Raw genomic sequence first — 16618 nt, forward strand, 5'->3', positions numbered from 1 at the left:
ATAGATAGATAGATAGATAGATAGATAGATAGATAGATAGATAGATAGATAGATAGATAGATAGATAGATAGATAGATAGATAGATAGATAGATAGATAGATAGATAGATAGATAGATAGATAGATAGATAGATAGATAGATAGATAGATAGATAGAAAGATAGATAGATAGATAGATAGATAGATAGATAGATAGATAGATAGATAGATAGATAGATAGATAGATAGATAGATAGATAGATAGATAGATAGATAGATAGATAGATAGATAGATAGATAGATAGATAGATAGATAGATAAATGGATAGATAGATAGATAGGAAGGATCGCATTGGCAACACAAAGATGTTGTGATGTGTAACGTCGCCTGTTCGGAGACGCGCGCGCAGCAGCAGTTGCACATCTCTCCGCCACGAGACAATCTTTGTGCTCGTCGTGCGCGAACCGTCATCGGTATCCGGAAATGAACAATCCCGTGATGTCAGGGGGGGCGGTGTGCTAGCATAGCATCGGAATGAGTAAAGTCCCCTTTCGAGAGTAAAACTTCATTTTCCGCGGTTTCCCTGTCAGCTAACCGTCTAGCGCTGTTTGTCGTGTACCGAAACCCGGGTCACCGAGGCGGATCACCGTCGGAGGATGTATCCTTCCGCGCCGGACTTTTACAGCGGGATGAAGCCCCTCTCTGGACCTAACGGGATGCCTTTCGGTTCGTCTCCCCGGAGTCCCTGGTGAGATTTATGTGTCGCACGGTGCATAGGTTGTGGCGAGCTATTTAACGAGCCGGAATAAGCTGCTCGGGCTGGAATCGGGTGAGTTATGGCGCGTCTGGCGTTGAAGCAACTGTCAGATTTCGGGGATTTCACAAACGGAACAGAGCTGACTGAGATCATTAAAGTGACAAGTAACGAGCTCCATGACAGCCTGTCGAACATTCGCCTCAGTCCGGATGGACGTCACGTCCATGTCATCCTCCGCGGACCTACGGTCGGACTCGTGACTCTGGACAAATATGAAAGACCCCTTCTCGCCCAGAACCAGAAGAAGCTGGACTTGCGGTTGACACGGACCGTGCCTATCGTGGATATCTTATACCTGGACCATCGCAACAGCGCCAGAGACACGGCAGCCGTGGCCGTGGTTTATGAGAACGGAAAAGCTGAGTTTTGGAAATTCCAGGAGTGCAAAGCTGGCTGGCGTCTCCTGCAAACTTCCGATTTGTGCAACAGCCCTCGGGCAAAAGTGGTGTCCGTCTGCGCATGCTCCAATCTGATCATCTGGTGCGAGGAGAGGGCGCCCTCAGAGAGCACCCCGGCCCCCAGCGCCCCGAGGAACAAGCTGAGATACTGTGTCTGCAGACGGGACTTCGAGGTGGAGGAAGGGGCCGTCAGCCTCGGAGGGGTGAAAATCGCCCTCCACAACAATCCTAAATTCAACGTGGTCAGCTCGGGTGAAGTGATACATCTCCTTCCCGACGTGAAAGGGAAGCCGCTGATGAGCATCTCCAAGTGTTTCGTCTCCTGGTCCCCTCGCCAGGACTCCTTCACAGTCAGCGCCACGTGTAAGAGCACCCCCCTGAAGAGGCTTTCAGCCCAAGAGTCCGACTTAAAGAAGTTGGTGACGGACTGCGTGGGATATTTATCAACCCTCGAACCACCTGAGATCTGCGCCTTCTCCCCCACCGCCTGCGGGGGCCTGCTGCTGCTGCTCGGCACCGGGTGGGTCTGTCTCCTGCAGAAGGACGGGCTGCTGCGGCGGGTCTACAAACTCGCGGACACCTGCTCGGCGGTGCGTGGCGCTCCCATCAGCCTGTGCATGTACCAGGACATCATAGCGGTGCTGTTCGGGCAGGACCTGCGTCTGATAGACGTGAACTGTGGCAGGGAGCTGGAAAAGATGAGGCTGAAGAAAGAGGGGTTGTTGTATGAAAATGGGGCCGAAAGGGGTGCGCCTCACCTGCTCTCAGAAACCGGCCTTTTCGCGGTTGTGAGCAAGGAGACGGGCTCCATGGATTGCAGCTCTGTTCTGAAGCAGTCTGGTCCCAGCGTGGAGAGCATTCATCCGGGGGCCCTCCTGGTAGAGGCCGTCTTCGAGGAGGCCTGCAAATACTACCAGCAGAGGAGCCTGAGCAGCACCCAGCTCACCGTGGACGCGCTGAAGAAAGGAGGCAGGTTCCAGGCCCCCACCTCGTTGGCGTCCATCCTCAGGAACTACCTCAGCACGGGGCCGAGGCAGAAAGGAGCGGCGCCGGCCCAGAATGGGGGAGCGGGGTGTGCGGGGGGACAAGACAAGCTGACAGGCTCTCTGGAGGCCGAGCTCAAGGCTCTGGTCTCCCTGGAGGAGGTGAAGGGGAGTTTGGTGAGGGGGAATGCCAAAGAGGTGCTGGCAGTGTGCGAGAGTCTGGTTGAGAAAGAAGTAGCCAGGCTGTTCTCGGCCTCGGAGCTGGACAAAGGGGCCCTGCTGTACCTCAACTCCCTCTTCAGCGTCTTCCCCGGGCAGTTGTGGAGAGCGGCGCAGGCCGCCCTCCAGCTGCACTGCAACGGGGACGGCTCTCTGTCCAGCGGGGCTCCCCCGGACGTGTGGAAAACGGTCCTCAGTCCCGCCGGGACGCCCAGCTCCCCGGCCTGCTTCTCCTTCGCAAACGGTGGGCCAAAACACAACCACAGCCTCAAAGGGGATCACAACGCCAACTGCACGGCCGCCCTGCCGGTGTTTGAGCTCCTCTGCCACTCCGTTTTCCACTTCCAGCCCAGCTGGTTGCCCAGGTTCCTGGAGCTCGCCCAGCATCAGCAGCAACAGCAGGGCTCAGCCGGCCTGGGCCTCAGCCGGGCCTCCTCTTCCTCCTGGGGCTTCTCGGGCGGTAGAGGAGGGGAGGCCGGGGAGAACAACGTGCCGCTCTACAAACGCGCCCTGTGCGTCTTGTCCGGCCTGGCCCCGGACCGAGACGGACGGCAGGACTTGGAGGTGGAGCTGATGCTGGTCAGCGGGCGGCCCAACGCCATCCTGCAGGCGTTGAGGATCCTCATGGCCAAGCGGCGGTGGGAGCGAGTCACCCAGGTGGCCCAGAGGTTCTGCAAACAGAGTCCGCTGCTCAACAAGGAGATTTTCACTACTCTGCTGTGCGAGGTGATTCAGCACCGGGACCTGGACCCTTATTTGGACCTGCTTTGGGCGCTGTGCCCCGAGGACCTCACAGTCACCACCATTCTCAACCTGGTGCTGAAAAACCTCCCCTCCTCTAACACCCTCCCGCCATCGTCCTTCTCCGCGTCCCACAACGCCTCCACGCCGCCCGCTCCCTTCGCGGACTCCCACAGCGGCCAGTTGACTGTCGGGCTGTTGAAACCTCTGCTGAAGAAAGTCCTTCAGAGGGAGACCAAGCCCAGCCAGCGCTACGCGGACATTCTCCAGTCCCCGTCGTTCCCCCCTCCTGCCCCCCCTCGCCAGCCTGCACAGCCGCCCAGGTCCATCTCAGATCCGTGCAACGCTTCATCTTCTGGCGACGCAGGAGGATCCGATCAGCAGGCTTCCACAAATACAACTGTGCAGAGAGCCCGGGTGGTACTACCCATGGACCCGGTCTGATATCCATCAGTAAGACCAATCAACATGGGGAAAAAAGAAAAAAAAACATTCCACGTGTAATCTGACCAAGCTTTGAAACTGCATTTGTGTGTGTGTGCATGTTGACAATTGCCTATAAACAGAATATCAATATGTTGCAGGTAATAATGCACTCAACTATGATAATTGATAGTGTCTTAAAAAAAAAAGTAATGTAAGATACAGAGTGACTACTAAAAACTACAACATTACTACTGAAGATCTTACCGGTGTAAATAGTGCAGGTCATCTTAATGTGTGTATGTACTGTATCTGCAATGTTATTTATCTCTTAAGCCTTAACTGCACGTGGATGAGAATACTTCATGTTTAGCTTAGTCTTTATCAGAACACCATCAATATAGAATATCATATTGTCTTTGTCTGCTACAAAAACAAAGTCCTGGATTCCCGTATCTGGGATTTATGGAATAAGTGTTCAATACGGTTCCTTTATTGACCTCTGGTTTTGTGCTCATAAGTGCTTAAATATTAACCTGGTTTCAACGGGCTCAACCCCGAAACCAAACACCATTCTGCCTTTTGCGTCCTTCATTTGTCTCTCTAGACTCCATCTTGTCCTCGCTGCTTCCTGGCAGCCCGACTCGGAGGACATTCCAGACATAATACCCACTAAGAGTGACTCAGTTTGACTTTAAATTAAATTTTGGAGGTAATTCTGTTAGGATTTGAGTGTGGGTTTGGTAGGCTGTGACTAACCAGGACGCCCTGCTGCTTGGGTATAAGGTCATGTACGTCTCCCTTCATGTACTCAGTGAGAGTAATGTTATTAGAGATATTAGGTCCTCTGTCTTGTCCTCTTGGGCCTGTGTGTTTTCTCCATGCTTTGGAACTGATCGCACTTTTACATCACCTCTGTCAGTATTGTTTGTGTCATGCATCTGTTCAAATGAATGTTTTTGGATGAAGTGCTGTAAACAGAAGTATACTGGAGTGCCTATAGTATTTAATGCATTGTCATTGTTCTTGCAGTCTATATTGCTTGTTTTAATCAAAGGAAGTGCTTAGCAAAATGTTATTTATTTTTGTCCCATTCTTCTGAAGACTACTGAAACAACGACTCTTCAGCCCGAGAGCCAGCTCTAAAATGTCAAATGACAATCAGACTCCAAAATGCTGCAAAACAATCAGCCCAGAGTGGCCTTCGCAGCACTGCTGTTCATTTAGAGCGCGGTGCCACATTCCTGCTGCCTCTCTGATGCTGTTCGACTGGAGTGCACGTGTTAAATGTTCATTTGCCACAACCTTATTTCAGTTGGTAAGAATTCTTCCAGGATTTGCTCGCACCAATTTCCCGCTTGCTTTTTTTACGTTGGGGGATGCGATGCTCTACTTTGTGTTACTGGAAAAAAGGAAAAGAAAGCAAATGTATTGTGAAGGTGTTATTAAACTGTAGATAAAACATGTTTGCCCTCCCCAGATTGTGTGTTCTGCAAAAAATACGAAGCTTTTTATATTCTATATATATCTATCTATATATTTTATATTTGTATATATGTTGTTGGAACTGAAGTTTTGATTGCACTCCAGCAGTTTTTGAAAGTTTGTTGAGGTGCTATTTTAAATTGCATTGTGTGGATGAATGGAGTTTTGCGGGATGCGGGTGGGGGTGAGGGTGGGGTGGGGGGATGTGACCGACATCTGACCACATACCTACCCTGTTCTCGCAGTTTGCTACAGTTCTGCTAATGAATCTGAAACAACTCACATGTCAAGAAGAATATATTCTTTTTATTTATTTATTTACAGCTAATTATGTCAAAGTAGAAACGCAGTCTACTGAGGCACAAGCTTAGCCATTTTACACCCGACCGTTCAGTCACATGATCCACTGCCCCCATTTCGGAGTTTCACCATGTCCCTGCCATGGCCAAATCCACTTAGAGTCGGTGTGTGTGAGTGTATGAGAGAGAGAAGGGTTTGAGTGTGTAAATGCACTCAGACGTTTTCAGGGTCTGGGCCTGAGCGAGGAATGTGTCGTCGTTACCCATTAAGCTTCTCTTAATAAACTAAACTGTGCTCAGCTACAGTGCATGTGTGCGGCTCTCACAGCAAACAGCCAGGTTCCACATGGAAATGTGAAAGGATGTGGCCACAGAGATGTAATACGTGCAGAGGTGCAAAGTAGAGGCTAGTGACTTGTGTCCAATGCAGGAGGCACAGGGTAATAAGGGGCATCTCAGAGGGCCCAAAGTAAGGCGGAGTCATGACCTGACGCCTGGCACCAAATCCCTCCATTTTCCTCTCGCTCTTATGTTATTTTGCTTTCACTTTTTGTCATACTGTACCTTTCTCTCTATTAGTTTAGTTTTTCTTGATCTCCCAATACAAGGCTGAGAGTCCCGCTGGCGCTGTAAGGGGATTGATTCACTTCTAATTATAGATGCCTTCAGTAAACAACAATGACGCTGGACAGATGCGGGCTGGCTGTCCCCGTTCTTTAGTCTTCTGCTAGTCTCCGAATACCTGAACATGCTCCAACAATGAATGCATCAATGGAAGGATAACTACACAAAAAACTAATGGTGCTCCTGGGCAAGAGTATATTTACACCCGTGGCAGTACTGTGATTTATGTTTCGCTGGAATACAAAAGTGCCCCATAAAAATCACTTTTGTGTAAGGAAAATAGACGGAATGTCTTAGATTCCAACTAATATGTTACAGTTAAATGGTAGAAAAATGCACAACAGACATGTTTGTAGACCAGTGGCAGTTTACTTACAGTAGTTTTCACAATATATTGTATAATTAGAATAGAATATGTGGGTCACATTGCACAGATTGAATCATGTAAAGTGCAATGTAGCATAATTATGAAACACAATCTAAAACTAAGGACACAGCACAGAAATTCTCATTATGGAATCATCAATAGCATCAGTCAAATGGCATTAACGCAGTCACACAATTTGTTTCATTCAAAAATGTGGACCTGAACTTCCAATATTAGGCCAAATATGATTAAAAATTGATTAAAAAGTGTCCCAGTGTGATCAGCAGCGGACAGAAAGAGGCTAAACGCCACGCTAAAGAGTTTGTTGGCACAGTTGACGCACTGCTGTATTCTGTGCGCCGAGCCCTAATGTCCTCTGTGACATGTCCCCCTGAGGTCAATTCAGAGATGCAGTGCGTGATGATTGATTTGTGTGTACGGCAGTCGCTTTGCTTATGGTGAAAATGAGTGTCTCTGATTTCGTATCCTGTCCTCTCAGGTGAATTTCATCTGCGCCCGAGGGATCCGGCTCATAATTAACTGGTCACTGGAAATGGAGACATCACGATTAGTCAAAGACAAGCCAGCAGAGTCAGATGAATTAGTCCTCTTATTTTGGACATGCGGTAAATGTTTGTAATCTTTTCTTTGTGCTACTTACTCATATTCATCAGAATACTTCATTCTCCTGTAGTACTTGGACAGTTTGATAGAAAAGATGATGCTGGGGATGAAGAAGATCATACACCAGCCCAGACTGAACCAGAACGCATTCTATGAAGACACAGCACGGGTACAATGAGGACCGATTTAGAAAAAGATTTTGACGACCACAAACAAAAAGATAAAACCCCAATCTATTCCTCACCAGAGATTCCACTATGTATGAGCAAATCATGATCTCAATGGATTCCACGGCTCCCGCCACCGGCCCACAGCGGCCCACCTGCTGTGTGATCTAAGGGAAGGACCACGGATCAGTCAGGGTACGAACCTGTAGACATCGGCCGCATGCTTTGTTCGTGTTAAAAGTGGAAAAATCGGAACAGAATATATACCGTAACATTGGCCCAGTCAGAATAGCTACTGAAGTAACCCAGCTGACAGTCCAAAAAGGTTCTGCTCTCCTGCAAGAGTGAATTCCACACATTTTCTCCCTGCTTCATGTGGGAGGTCATGAGGAATCAGTGGAACGTGTGGCCATCTCAGTGTGGAATTCTGTGTAAATCCTCTGAAGTGACCCGTAAATAACTGCAATGGCAGTTTGCTTAGGCGAGACAAGACGATTGGGTTTGATTATAGAGCACATTTCACAGAGGCAATTCTATGATGCATCAAGCATTAAAATACATTTATATTATCGTTAATAAAGATGCAAAAAAAGACCAAAACCCCAAAACAATTACTTAATATAACGGAGAACTATCGTCTGTACAGACAAATTCTCAAATGTTTATACATCTCTACAATAGCATCATAAGCACAGTTTCAAGGGCTGACCAGAGGCAATAACAGACCACATGGAGCACACCTCGCTCTAACTCATGTGACTCTACTCACGGTCTTAACGATCTGTGTCGTATTTGTGTTGAGGAAGTCTTGTGCTGCTCCAACGTTGCTCAGCACCTCCTCTATCGTCCCCTGGAGGAGCCGCACAGAGGAGACAGTGAGCCACAGGAAGAAAGAGAGCAGAAATACTTTATTCTTGGCAGTTTCGGGTGTTTTGCCAGTTTACTCACATTGATTTTTCCTGCTGTGGATCCGAGGCTCTTGATGCTTGAGTTCAGGTTTTCCTGATGGCAAGAGCAGTACATGTTTAAATTCAGATGGGGGACCAACGTGGGGAAACCAAAATGAGTACGTTGGCAGAGCTGTCGGCCCAGATGGGGCAGGCTACTCACCAGTTGTGGGATGATGATTGTTTCTATGTCGGTCTGGATCTGCCTCAGGTCCCTGGCCTCCTTTTGGAGCTGATCTCGACTACTAGTGTTGTTCTAGAAACAAGCAAATGGTTTTTTTATATGAAAGAACACTGCCGTAAAAAGAAGAGAAGCAGCAGTGTAAGTATGTATCACGTTAATGCAACTCACTTGAAATCCAGCAAGCTGATCAAGTTGCTCTGCCGTTTTATTCAGATTGATTAAGGAAATTTTATTCATCTGAAAGAGAAAAGCAAGGAACGGCTGATCGCAACGTCACGTCCCAGTGGATACGCGTATTGATGATAAATCTTCACAAAGATACATCAAAACAAGCTAATGAATAATGCCTACCTGCTGCGTGAAAGCAGAGGCGTCAATATTCGTAGCCTTGTTGGAGAAGCTTCTGAGCTGGTTTGTCACTTCAGGGCTCAGGAGAGTGATGGTGGACAGACTGATGTCTGTATTCTCAAAGTGCTGCTGAATCTCCTCTGTGTACTGAGTATGTGACCCACACGGTTTAACATGCATTTCATAGTTTTTTGTGTTGGATTATTTGTTTTGAACAATTGAAAAGGACTGTCGGGAAACTCACTTTAGTGACATTGAGCAGGTCTTGGAGGTCGATGAGCTCATACAGGTGGAGCGTTGTCCACAGAGGCTGGTTCTTCTTACAGGCTCTGCAAACATTAACATCCAACGTCCAAAGTCTAATGTATTTGTACACGCAATGACAATAATACATGTACTGTGCTTAATGAATCCCACTAGCTTCAGACCCACAAAGAAAGAAAATGTTAAAAAGTGTGTGTATTCTTATGGTTATTTATTAGGTGTGTAATGGATGTCTCAAACTGTCAACCTACATTGAGAAACATTATGTGTATAAAATCACATTCATATTATGCATTTGTTCTGATGGGAGGTGAACTGGCATCACAAACCTGAAGATACCAGAGATAGTGATATTGCTTTTTAATCCCAAAGTTGGGCCGATATCCAAACCTGGAATGAAACCTGGAGTATCGATGAACTATGGAAAGAGGAGACATTCACATTAACAGGAGGCTATCCCACATCTGCTTTGTATTTCAGATGCCTGCCTGTGCAGGTGTGTGTGTTTTTTTAATTTTTTATTGCTACCTTTAGCAGTTGTTTGTCGCCCCAGGGCTGACAGAGTAGAGTGAAAAAGTTCCCGCCCACCAGGAACAGCAGCAGCACAGCAATCATGAAGAGCCACGAGAAGAGGAAGCTGAAACCTGCACCGCTGCAACCGCATCCAGGTTCAGAGGTCAAACAAGGCGCAGGGGGAGAGAAAGGGTTTGATGTTTCCCCACCACGTTTTGCTAAAATGAACCCGACACAACAACCCAGCACTCACATCATGAGGAAGGTTCCTCCACAATCCGACGTTACGGAGCGCTTCGAGGGGTTTGCTTTGAGTGTGAGACCCAGAGGGCCCAGGACCAGGCCCAGGAAGTTACACACCACCACCAGGAGGACCACACAGCACACGACCACACAAACTCCCCACCTGAGGAGATAGGAATCCATGGTGACTGTGTGCATGGGATTTGAGGGCTTCGTCTTACATAGATCACATGTGTCGACCCATTAGAGATTTTTACCTAATACCCTCAAATCTCTTGAACTCTGGTGCGGTTCTGCCGATGTCTTTCTGCAGCTGGACCAGCGTCTCCGACACATTGGTAAATGCCGATAAAGGGATGTTCTTTGTAAACTGAGAGATCTGTTTTTCTATGTTAGCCAAAACCTGCTTAGTGCCTAAAAAAATACAAATACATTTGTTATCCTTTTAATTATAAGAGAGTGACGGCTTCAAGTGTTTGCAAGTAAATGTGCTTACTCACTTTTAACTATATCCTTGGTGTCATTGGTCACCCTAAGTGGGATGCTGGCAAAAAAGTCCTTCACCTGAAAAGCAGTGAATTCATTTTCATTACTTCATATAAATATGTCAAGCTCAATTTTTTCTCACGTCTTATTTGTTGTAGTCAGCCAGTGAAACAAGTCTGTTTAAGAAGGTCATTTTACCTCAAAGTGCATAGCAAAACAATTATTACATTATTACTCTTCCCTGTAACTCTGTGTCAATAAATCAGCCATCACATAATCAAGATTGATGATCATTAGCATGTATTTTTTTGTCGGAAGTCACTGACCTCGTTGATTTTGGATTTGAGATCCGTTTTATTGAGTTCATCCACTGCCGCCTGGAAGTCGTTCAAACTGGGAACCTGTGACACAACCCCGAGGCACAAACCATTGTCATTTGTAATGACATAGTGTACAACAAGCTAACAGAAGAGGGCAGCAGTCTTCAACAGAACCAGCCTTAACATGTTTTTATAATAATGAACCACTGGGCCATAATGAAACGGGTTGATACCAAGAATATTTAGTGGCCTCTTATCTTTTATCCTGTCATGACGGAGATTATACATTATTATGTACTTTCCCTTTAATACTAATGAGGAGAGGAGATGAGAGAAAACAAGATACGAGAAGAGGCGAGGAGACGAGACCCGATCACACCACAGAAGAGGAGAAGAGACGAGGCGGCAGAAGACAATGCAAAAGGACAAAACAGGAGAGTAAAAGGCAGGAGAAAAAGATGAGCGGAGGAGAGGAGGGTACAAGACCGTAGAGATTAGACAAGTGGAGAGGAAAAGAGAAAAGGAGGAGAGCAGAGGAGTCGTCATGTGTCAGCGTAGGAGGAATAGAGAAGAACAGATGGGAGGATTCAAAGGACAAATCAGCAGTTTAGACAAAGCCAAAAATGAAGGGGAAAAAAATAATTTTCACGCGTCACAATATCTCAGCCCACGTCAGTTTGACTGCGTAAATGAATAAAATATGCATCTATAAATACAAATAAACAAAGTACATTTGGCTGCATCATGATGGTGTTTTATAAAATCCAATAACGACACTAATTCTTAGTCTGTACTTCAGGGGGTTCACAATTCACGCAGTCAGACCTAACTCCTCTTGCTTAAAACACCTGAGCGGACACGACTCCAGAGAAGAAACTGCTCGACACCTGGCTACAAGCAAGGTTACACAAAATCAGGACTTACAGTGATGGTGGTGTCCAGTGTTAGCTTTTGTAGCTCAGGCTGCAGCATGTTACATTGAAAGCAGTTTGGGTCTGAGAAAGTGTTATTGATTTGATGTTTAACAGCAGTGAGGTTGGCCTGGAGGCGGTTCACACTGGACTGCAGCTGGACCAAAGATGAGTTTAGGTGGTTCAGTTCAAGACTGATGTTTACAGTCTCTGCTCACCCAAATGAAAAACACAGTCAGTTTATGCACATAAGCACCATAGTAAGCAAGTTCTGAGCCAAAAGTGAGGAGGTGCCTCAGCACTTCATTTGTCAACAATATATATACGCTGCCTGGCAAAAAAAAGAAAGTGCACCTGGATTTACCTAAGCAAATAGGTACGAGCCTCCTATTGGATAATTACTGTGTGGGAGATTATCTTTCAGCCGGCAACAAGTTATTTAACCCTTAACTGATGCAATGAGTTGCTTCTCAGATCTTAAACAACCATGTCGAAAGACACGTTGTCGTAGAAAAGATGTTAGTCTGTTTGAGAAGGGCGAAATCATTGGCATGCATCAAGCAGAGAAAAACTGTCCAACGCATTATTATAGACTGGGAAAAAAGGCTTCAATATGCTAGTGAGCATAAAGATTGGACTCTGGAACAAAGGAAGAAGGTCACATGGTCTGATGAGTCAAGATTTACCCTGTTCCAGAGTGATGGGCGCATCAGGGTAAGAAGAGAGGCAGATGAAGTGATGCACCCATCATGCCTAGTGCCTACTGTACAAGCCCGTGGGGGCAGTGCTGTGATCTGGGGTTGCTGCCGTTGTTCAGGTCTAGTTTTAGCAACAGTATGTGCTCAAAGAATGAGGTCAGCTGACAACCTTTTTTTACACGTGGATTGGCCACCACAGGGTGCAGACCTTAACCCCATTGAGAATCTTTGGGATGTGCTGGAGAAGGTCAGACCCTACCTCATCAATACAAGATCTTGGTGAGAAATTAATGAAACACTGGATGGAAATAAATCTTGTGACATTGCAGAAGCTTATCGAAACTATGTCACAGCCAACGTGTGCCGTAATCAAAGCTAAAGACGCTTCAACAAAAATTGTATTTTTTGGCCAGGCAGTGTATATCTTTATATATAGTTAGAGGCACATCTACTAACTGATCTCCTGTCAAATATGCACACGAGCAATGACATGCTCAGACTGGGATAGGACAGAACATGCTGGTACACTGTACCTTGATACAGCATTCTAACCGAGTCCAGCGCCGGGTCCATAGTTCCTCTGAAGCGGTCCTGAATCTCTTTTCCCAACTTAGGTCCAATGGCTTATAAGTACAAACACGTGTGAGAAGTCAATCCATGTTGAGGACAGACACTGTAACGCCACTGTTAGTGACCCAAAGTGGTTCCTCTAATGCATCCGTAGTTCCCTGTTCTTACCATCTAGGTTTCTGGTCACGTTCAGCACGGTTCCGTGGCTCTCATTCACCACGTAGTGGACTTGCTGGAGATCGACAGAGGAAGAATAAACGATTTCAAAGTGTGAACAAAGGATATGGAAGTTAAACTAAAAGCTTAAAGCATGCCGATTAGATTAGCTAATCGCATATAGCAGCCTTTGCAAATGAAGAACAACAAACACAACTCTACACTACCTTTCCCCATCAGCCTTTTCCCACTCTGTTGTATCTGGGGATAAGTATATTGACACTGCAAGGCGCAAAGCTGGTCGTTAACCAGTGGACTGACTGGAGAGGTTTGGGGTTTGTTTGCTTTTCACACAAACGCTTTCAACTCACGGCACATTGATTGCAGTGGAGGCAGGATCTAACGTGACTAATCTGATAATGCTGCGTCACTGGGATCTTTGAGTTTTAAATATTTCCGTAGCCATGCATCACAAACAGGAGGTCTGATCTTACCTGAGGCACGCTATAGAGGAAGGACTGGATGTTCTCTATAGTTTTGTTGAGTTCCTCTTGACTCTGGTCGACACTTACTTTGATGGCTTCGTTACTTTTGAACATGCATATGTTCCCAGCCCTAGAAATATGTACACACACACACACACACGCAATTTAATTTGTTTTTCTGAACATGGTCCAAGTGAGACAAACACAGGCGGTGAGAAATGCACATTTAAACTGTCTTCTTCATGCCGTGCTAATTTCAAATAGCACTTTGATGTGCTGCCCAAAAACACAGGCGAGAGCACAAACACACACACACACACACACTCACAGGATGATGACTGTGGTGACAAACGCAGCCCAGTAGAGAGTTATTCTGTGACAGTGAATGGACGGCGTCTGTTTCTGGTACATCTTCCCACCACAGTTGCCACAGCAGCGACAGCACGCCAAGAAGAAACCAGCTATGGGCATCAGGACGATGTACAGCAAGCCAATGACGGCACACACCAGGAACCCCACTTCGTACACGAGGACCTGAAAGCAAAACACACACATACACACACACGAACATGACACAAGCTAGTCTCAGTGGGCTGGTATTACGTCAAACACTGAGAGGTATCACCAGGCAGTTTTACGCTACTGGGGGTTGAATTTTCTCAAATGATCCGCTCGAGGGGCTCTGAGGACAGTGGGTCTGCCCCCGACACCCTCTCCTCTCCCACCACATAGAAAGTATTTGAGAATAAATGCATATTTACTTACTTCCTTGATGAAAAGTTGATTTAACTGTGCTTCTACATCCTTGGCTATTTTCAGGATCAGATCTAAAAAGAATCAGGAGAACAAAAGGCTTTACTGATTATGTGCTTTTGAACAACAGAACGCAAAAGGAGAGCTAATTATTATTATTATAATCCATGCACAAAAGCCCAGCCATGTGAACAATATGTCCTTTCCTCCGCACAAACATTTTAGGCTCTTGCATTGTAAAAGTGGACAACTGACACCTCCACGTTGTGGAACCAGGACATCGTATAACAAAGACTGCATTTTCCCCACAAACACATAAAAGAATACAATACAAGGGCTGTAGTTTATGGCAAAGGCGCAGGTAACCGAGTAGATACGTTGTTCAGGCGCTCTTCACATAAGGGATATGCATCCGTCTGCATCACACCGAACACCAGAAATTTGAATGCAATCTTGACGCTTTGCATCGCTCCTTTAGTGCTTTACTTTGATTTTTAACTCAATTTAAAGCGCTGTGTTTGACTTGCTTTTGGGGAGAACGGCACAGAGCAATATAATGACAGGCCGTCGATCTTGTAAAGCAGAAACCCACAATTAACAATAAGCCATTGAGATTATTTGCCGTGTCATGGAGACATAAAGACAGTGTGTTTGAACAACTGTTGACTCATAGCGCTTCACATGGAAAGTTTTGAAGTGAAACAGAAGTATCATTGTGCCTCATGTTACTAAAGGTTTAAATCCCCACAAAATAGCAAAATCCAACATGGTGAACAATTACTTTGAACTTGGCAAACATAGTTCATCATTGTATCCCCTCCCTTTTGAAATCGATGGCAAGCAGGAAGTTATAGAAAGGGTTTATTGAAGCAATACAGCCCATCACAGGGACAGAAAAAGAAAAAAAAGGTGGAACCCAGCGTTCACTAAGAGGAAATAGCTGCTTAAAAACACACAAGCAGCACACAGATGTTAAAGATTGACCAAAATAAATTAAAAAAAGGTTCCATTGAATTACTGATTAACCAGTGCTGGCATCATTAGCTTTAGAGGAGGTTTGAGGGTTAAAAACCTGATGCGTTACCTTTCCAGAGAAACAAGTGTAAAAGGATTTCAATGCAAGGTAAATGTTTGCCGTGTGAGCTAATGCCCGTATTAAACAAAACCGGCATGAGTAAGTGGACCGGGTGACTGACGCTGACAACACTGACCTTTAGGAAATGGGTTAGGCTGCACCGTGAGGAGGAAGGAATGGACCAGAGGTGCCATGAAGCCCACACTGGCGTCCACCTCGGCCGTCTTCTGGTACTCCGGCTGGGTGAGGTCCTGGTGGGCCGCGGCCGAGGAGCAGACATCCTGCGGAGGGACGGACTGGGCCAGGCCGAGGCCGAGCCGCAGCAGCACCAACAACGCCGCGGCGGCCCGGAGCGCACCAGCGCCGCCCGGCGACCTACGACCCCTCACGCTCTCACACAGTCCCATGGCTACAGGAGGGGAAAGACGGGGCTGGAGCAGGCAGAGGTCGATCACCTCATGCCACGAGCTCGGCCTTTGTTGCAGCTGGAGACAAAAAATGTGCCAAATACAATGACGCAGTCATACAAGGCGGAAGAATTATAGAGACAGCAGAAGAGAAGTCACAACGGCATTTCACATATATGGGAAATATAAAATCAGTGGCCTCAAAGCGCTCATGTGTTCTTTTGTTCTTGAACAGATACTGGGGCTGGTCATGGAGTACAGGATGTGGTAATGTGGCGGCGTCATTATGTGTTGACAGTGTAAACACACAGAACGCTGCATCAGTGTCAGATACCTGCATCACTTCTGTTTATCCAAAACCCACCGAGCGGTTCCAAAGAAAGATGACAGGAAGGGGAGAACGTGTCTTCTGCCTCCACGAAACTCCGGCACAATATTTAAACAATCATCAACTTCTTGTGTTTACAGGCGAGGCTCTGCTGAGCAAATAACTTTAAGAGACTCAGGCCCAACGGTAACTGCACATCCACACTTCCTCTCATGGTCAAAGCAAGCTGTTTGAAATCAGAGAAAAGGAGTCTACTTGTCGTTGTTTTTTCTTTTTCCTGATGCCACTCTTCAACCTACACAGACAGCGTCCAGCAAATGTACTGTATCGTTAGAAACAAACTGTCAGTGCGGTTCCTCCCCCCCGCACCAGGCACTTTTGGCTGAGTAAAGGCGTGAGTGAAAAGTCAAAAGAGAGCAGATAAGGAAGGTACAGATATGGGAAAACACAATATGTAGAAGAAAAAAAAAAAACAGCAGAGTGAGCAGCTGTTTTGTCAGTCAACTCACCTCACTCGGCCCGATAAAAAGGACTCTCACGCTGCTGCTCTGAGCTCCAGTAATTCTGTAGGGGCGTGGGACCGCAGCTCTTGTAGAAACCTGATATGATGCTTTTCTCTTGGTGTGAAGTTGAAGCAGACTGTGTGCTCGCCTGGAGAACACTGGCACTAAGAAGAGGAAGTGAGGGAGGGAGAGAAGGGAGGGTCTTAAAAGACGTTGAAGAGGCACGTGGAAGGGAAGAAAATAATTGATAGTGGTGTCCTACAAAAAAAGAAATGTTCAGCCTGCTTCTCTTTTGCTTCC

At 46.4% G+C, this 16618-nt stretch overlaps 2 protein-coding genes across 3 annotated transcripts; one reads left to right on the forward strand and one right to left on the reverse strand.

Moving 5' to 3' along the window:
• Positions 1 to 414: 414 nt before the first annotated feature.
• LOC119214562 (BLOC-2 complex member HPS6) lies at positions 415 to 5034 on the forward strand. Its single transcript, XM_037466390.2, has one exon. It carries the CDS (start codon positions 817 to 819, stop codon positions 3580 to 3582), a length of 2766 nt encoding a protein of 921 aa, XP_037322287.2. The 5' UTR covers positions 415 to 816; the 3' UTR covers positions 3583 to 5034.
• A 311-nt stretch (positions 5035 to 5345) lies between these two features.
• Positions 5346 to 16480, reverse strand: prom2 (prominin 2). 2 transcript variants are annotated; one of them, XM_062566696.1, is made up of 24 exons: positions 15822 to 16480; positions 15217 to 15565; positions 14018 to 14079; positions 13581 to 13786; positions 13262 to 13382; positions 12780 to 12843; positions 12575 to 12664; positions 11357 to 11553; positions 10439 to 10513; positions 10127 to 10190; positions 9884 to 10040; positions 9637 to 9789; positions 9399 to 9522; positions 9200 to 9288; positions 8851 to 8935; positions 8610 to 8753; positions 8427 to 8495; positions 8238 to 8330; positions 8076 to 8129; positions 7897 to 7977; positions 7395 to 7463; positions 7205 to 7294; positions 6998 to 7110; positions 5346 to 6883 (listed from the first exon to the last, which is right to left on the reverse strand). In XM_062566696.1, exons 1-24 carry the CDS (start codon positions 15825 to 15827, stop codon positions 6832 to 6834), a joined length of 2607 nt encoding a protein of 868 aa, XP_062422680.1. In that variant the 5' UTR covers positions 15828 to 16480; the 3' UTR covers positions 5346 to 6831. The 2 variants fall into 2 exon arrangements, with proteins under 2 accessions (XP_062422680.1, XP_037322323.2); XM_037466426.2 differs by having other exon boundaries at positions 5347 to 6883; positions 16325 to 16480.
• Between the last annotated feature and the right edge of the window lie 138 nt (positions 16481 to 16618).

This window comes from Pungitius pungitius, chromosome 13 (genome assembly GCF_949316345.1).
Source record: "Pungitius pungitius chromosome 13, fPunPun2.1, whole genome shotgun sequence".
Lineage (NCBI taxonomy): Eukaryota > Metazoa > Chordata > Actinopteri > Perciformes > Gasterosteidae > Pungitius > Pungitius pungitius.

Excerpts from the sequence above, each read along its gene's own strand:
- LOC119214562 (XM_037466390.2), top strand. The coding sequence starts at position 817 with ATGGCGCGTCTGGCGTTGAAGCAACTGTCAGATTTCGGGGATTTCACA.
- prom2 (XM_062566696.1), bottom strand. Across the intron at positions 8,130-8,237 it reads CAATCATCATCCCACAACTG|GAAAACCTGAACTCAAGCAT; the intron begins GTGAGTAGCCTG and ends TCTTGCCATCAG. Across the intron at positions 7,978-8,075 it reads CCACAGCAGGAAAAATCAAT|GGGACGATAGAGGAGGTGCT; the intron begins GTGAGTAAACTG and ends CGGCTCCTCCAG.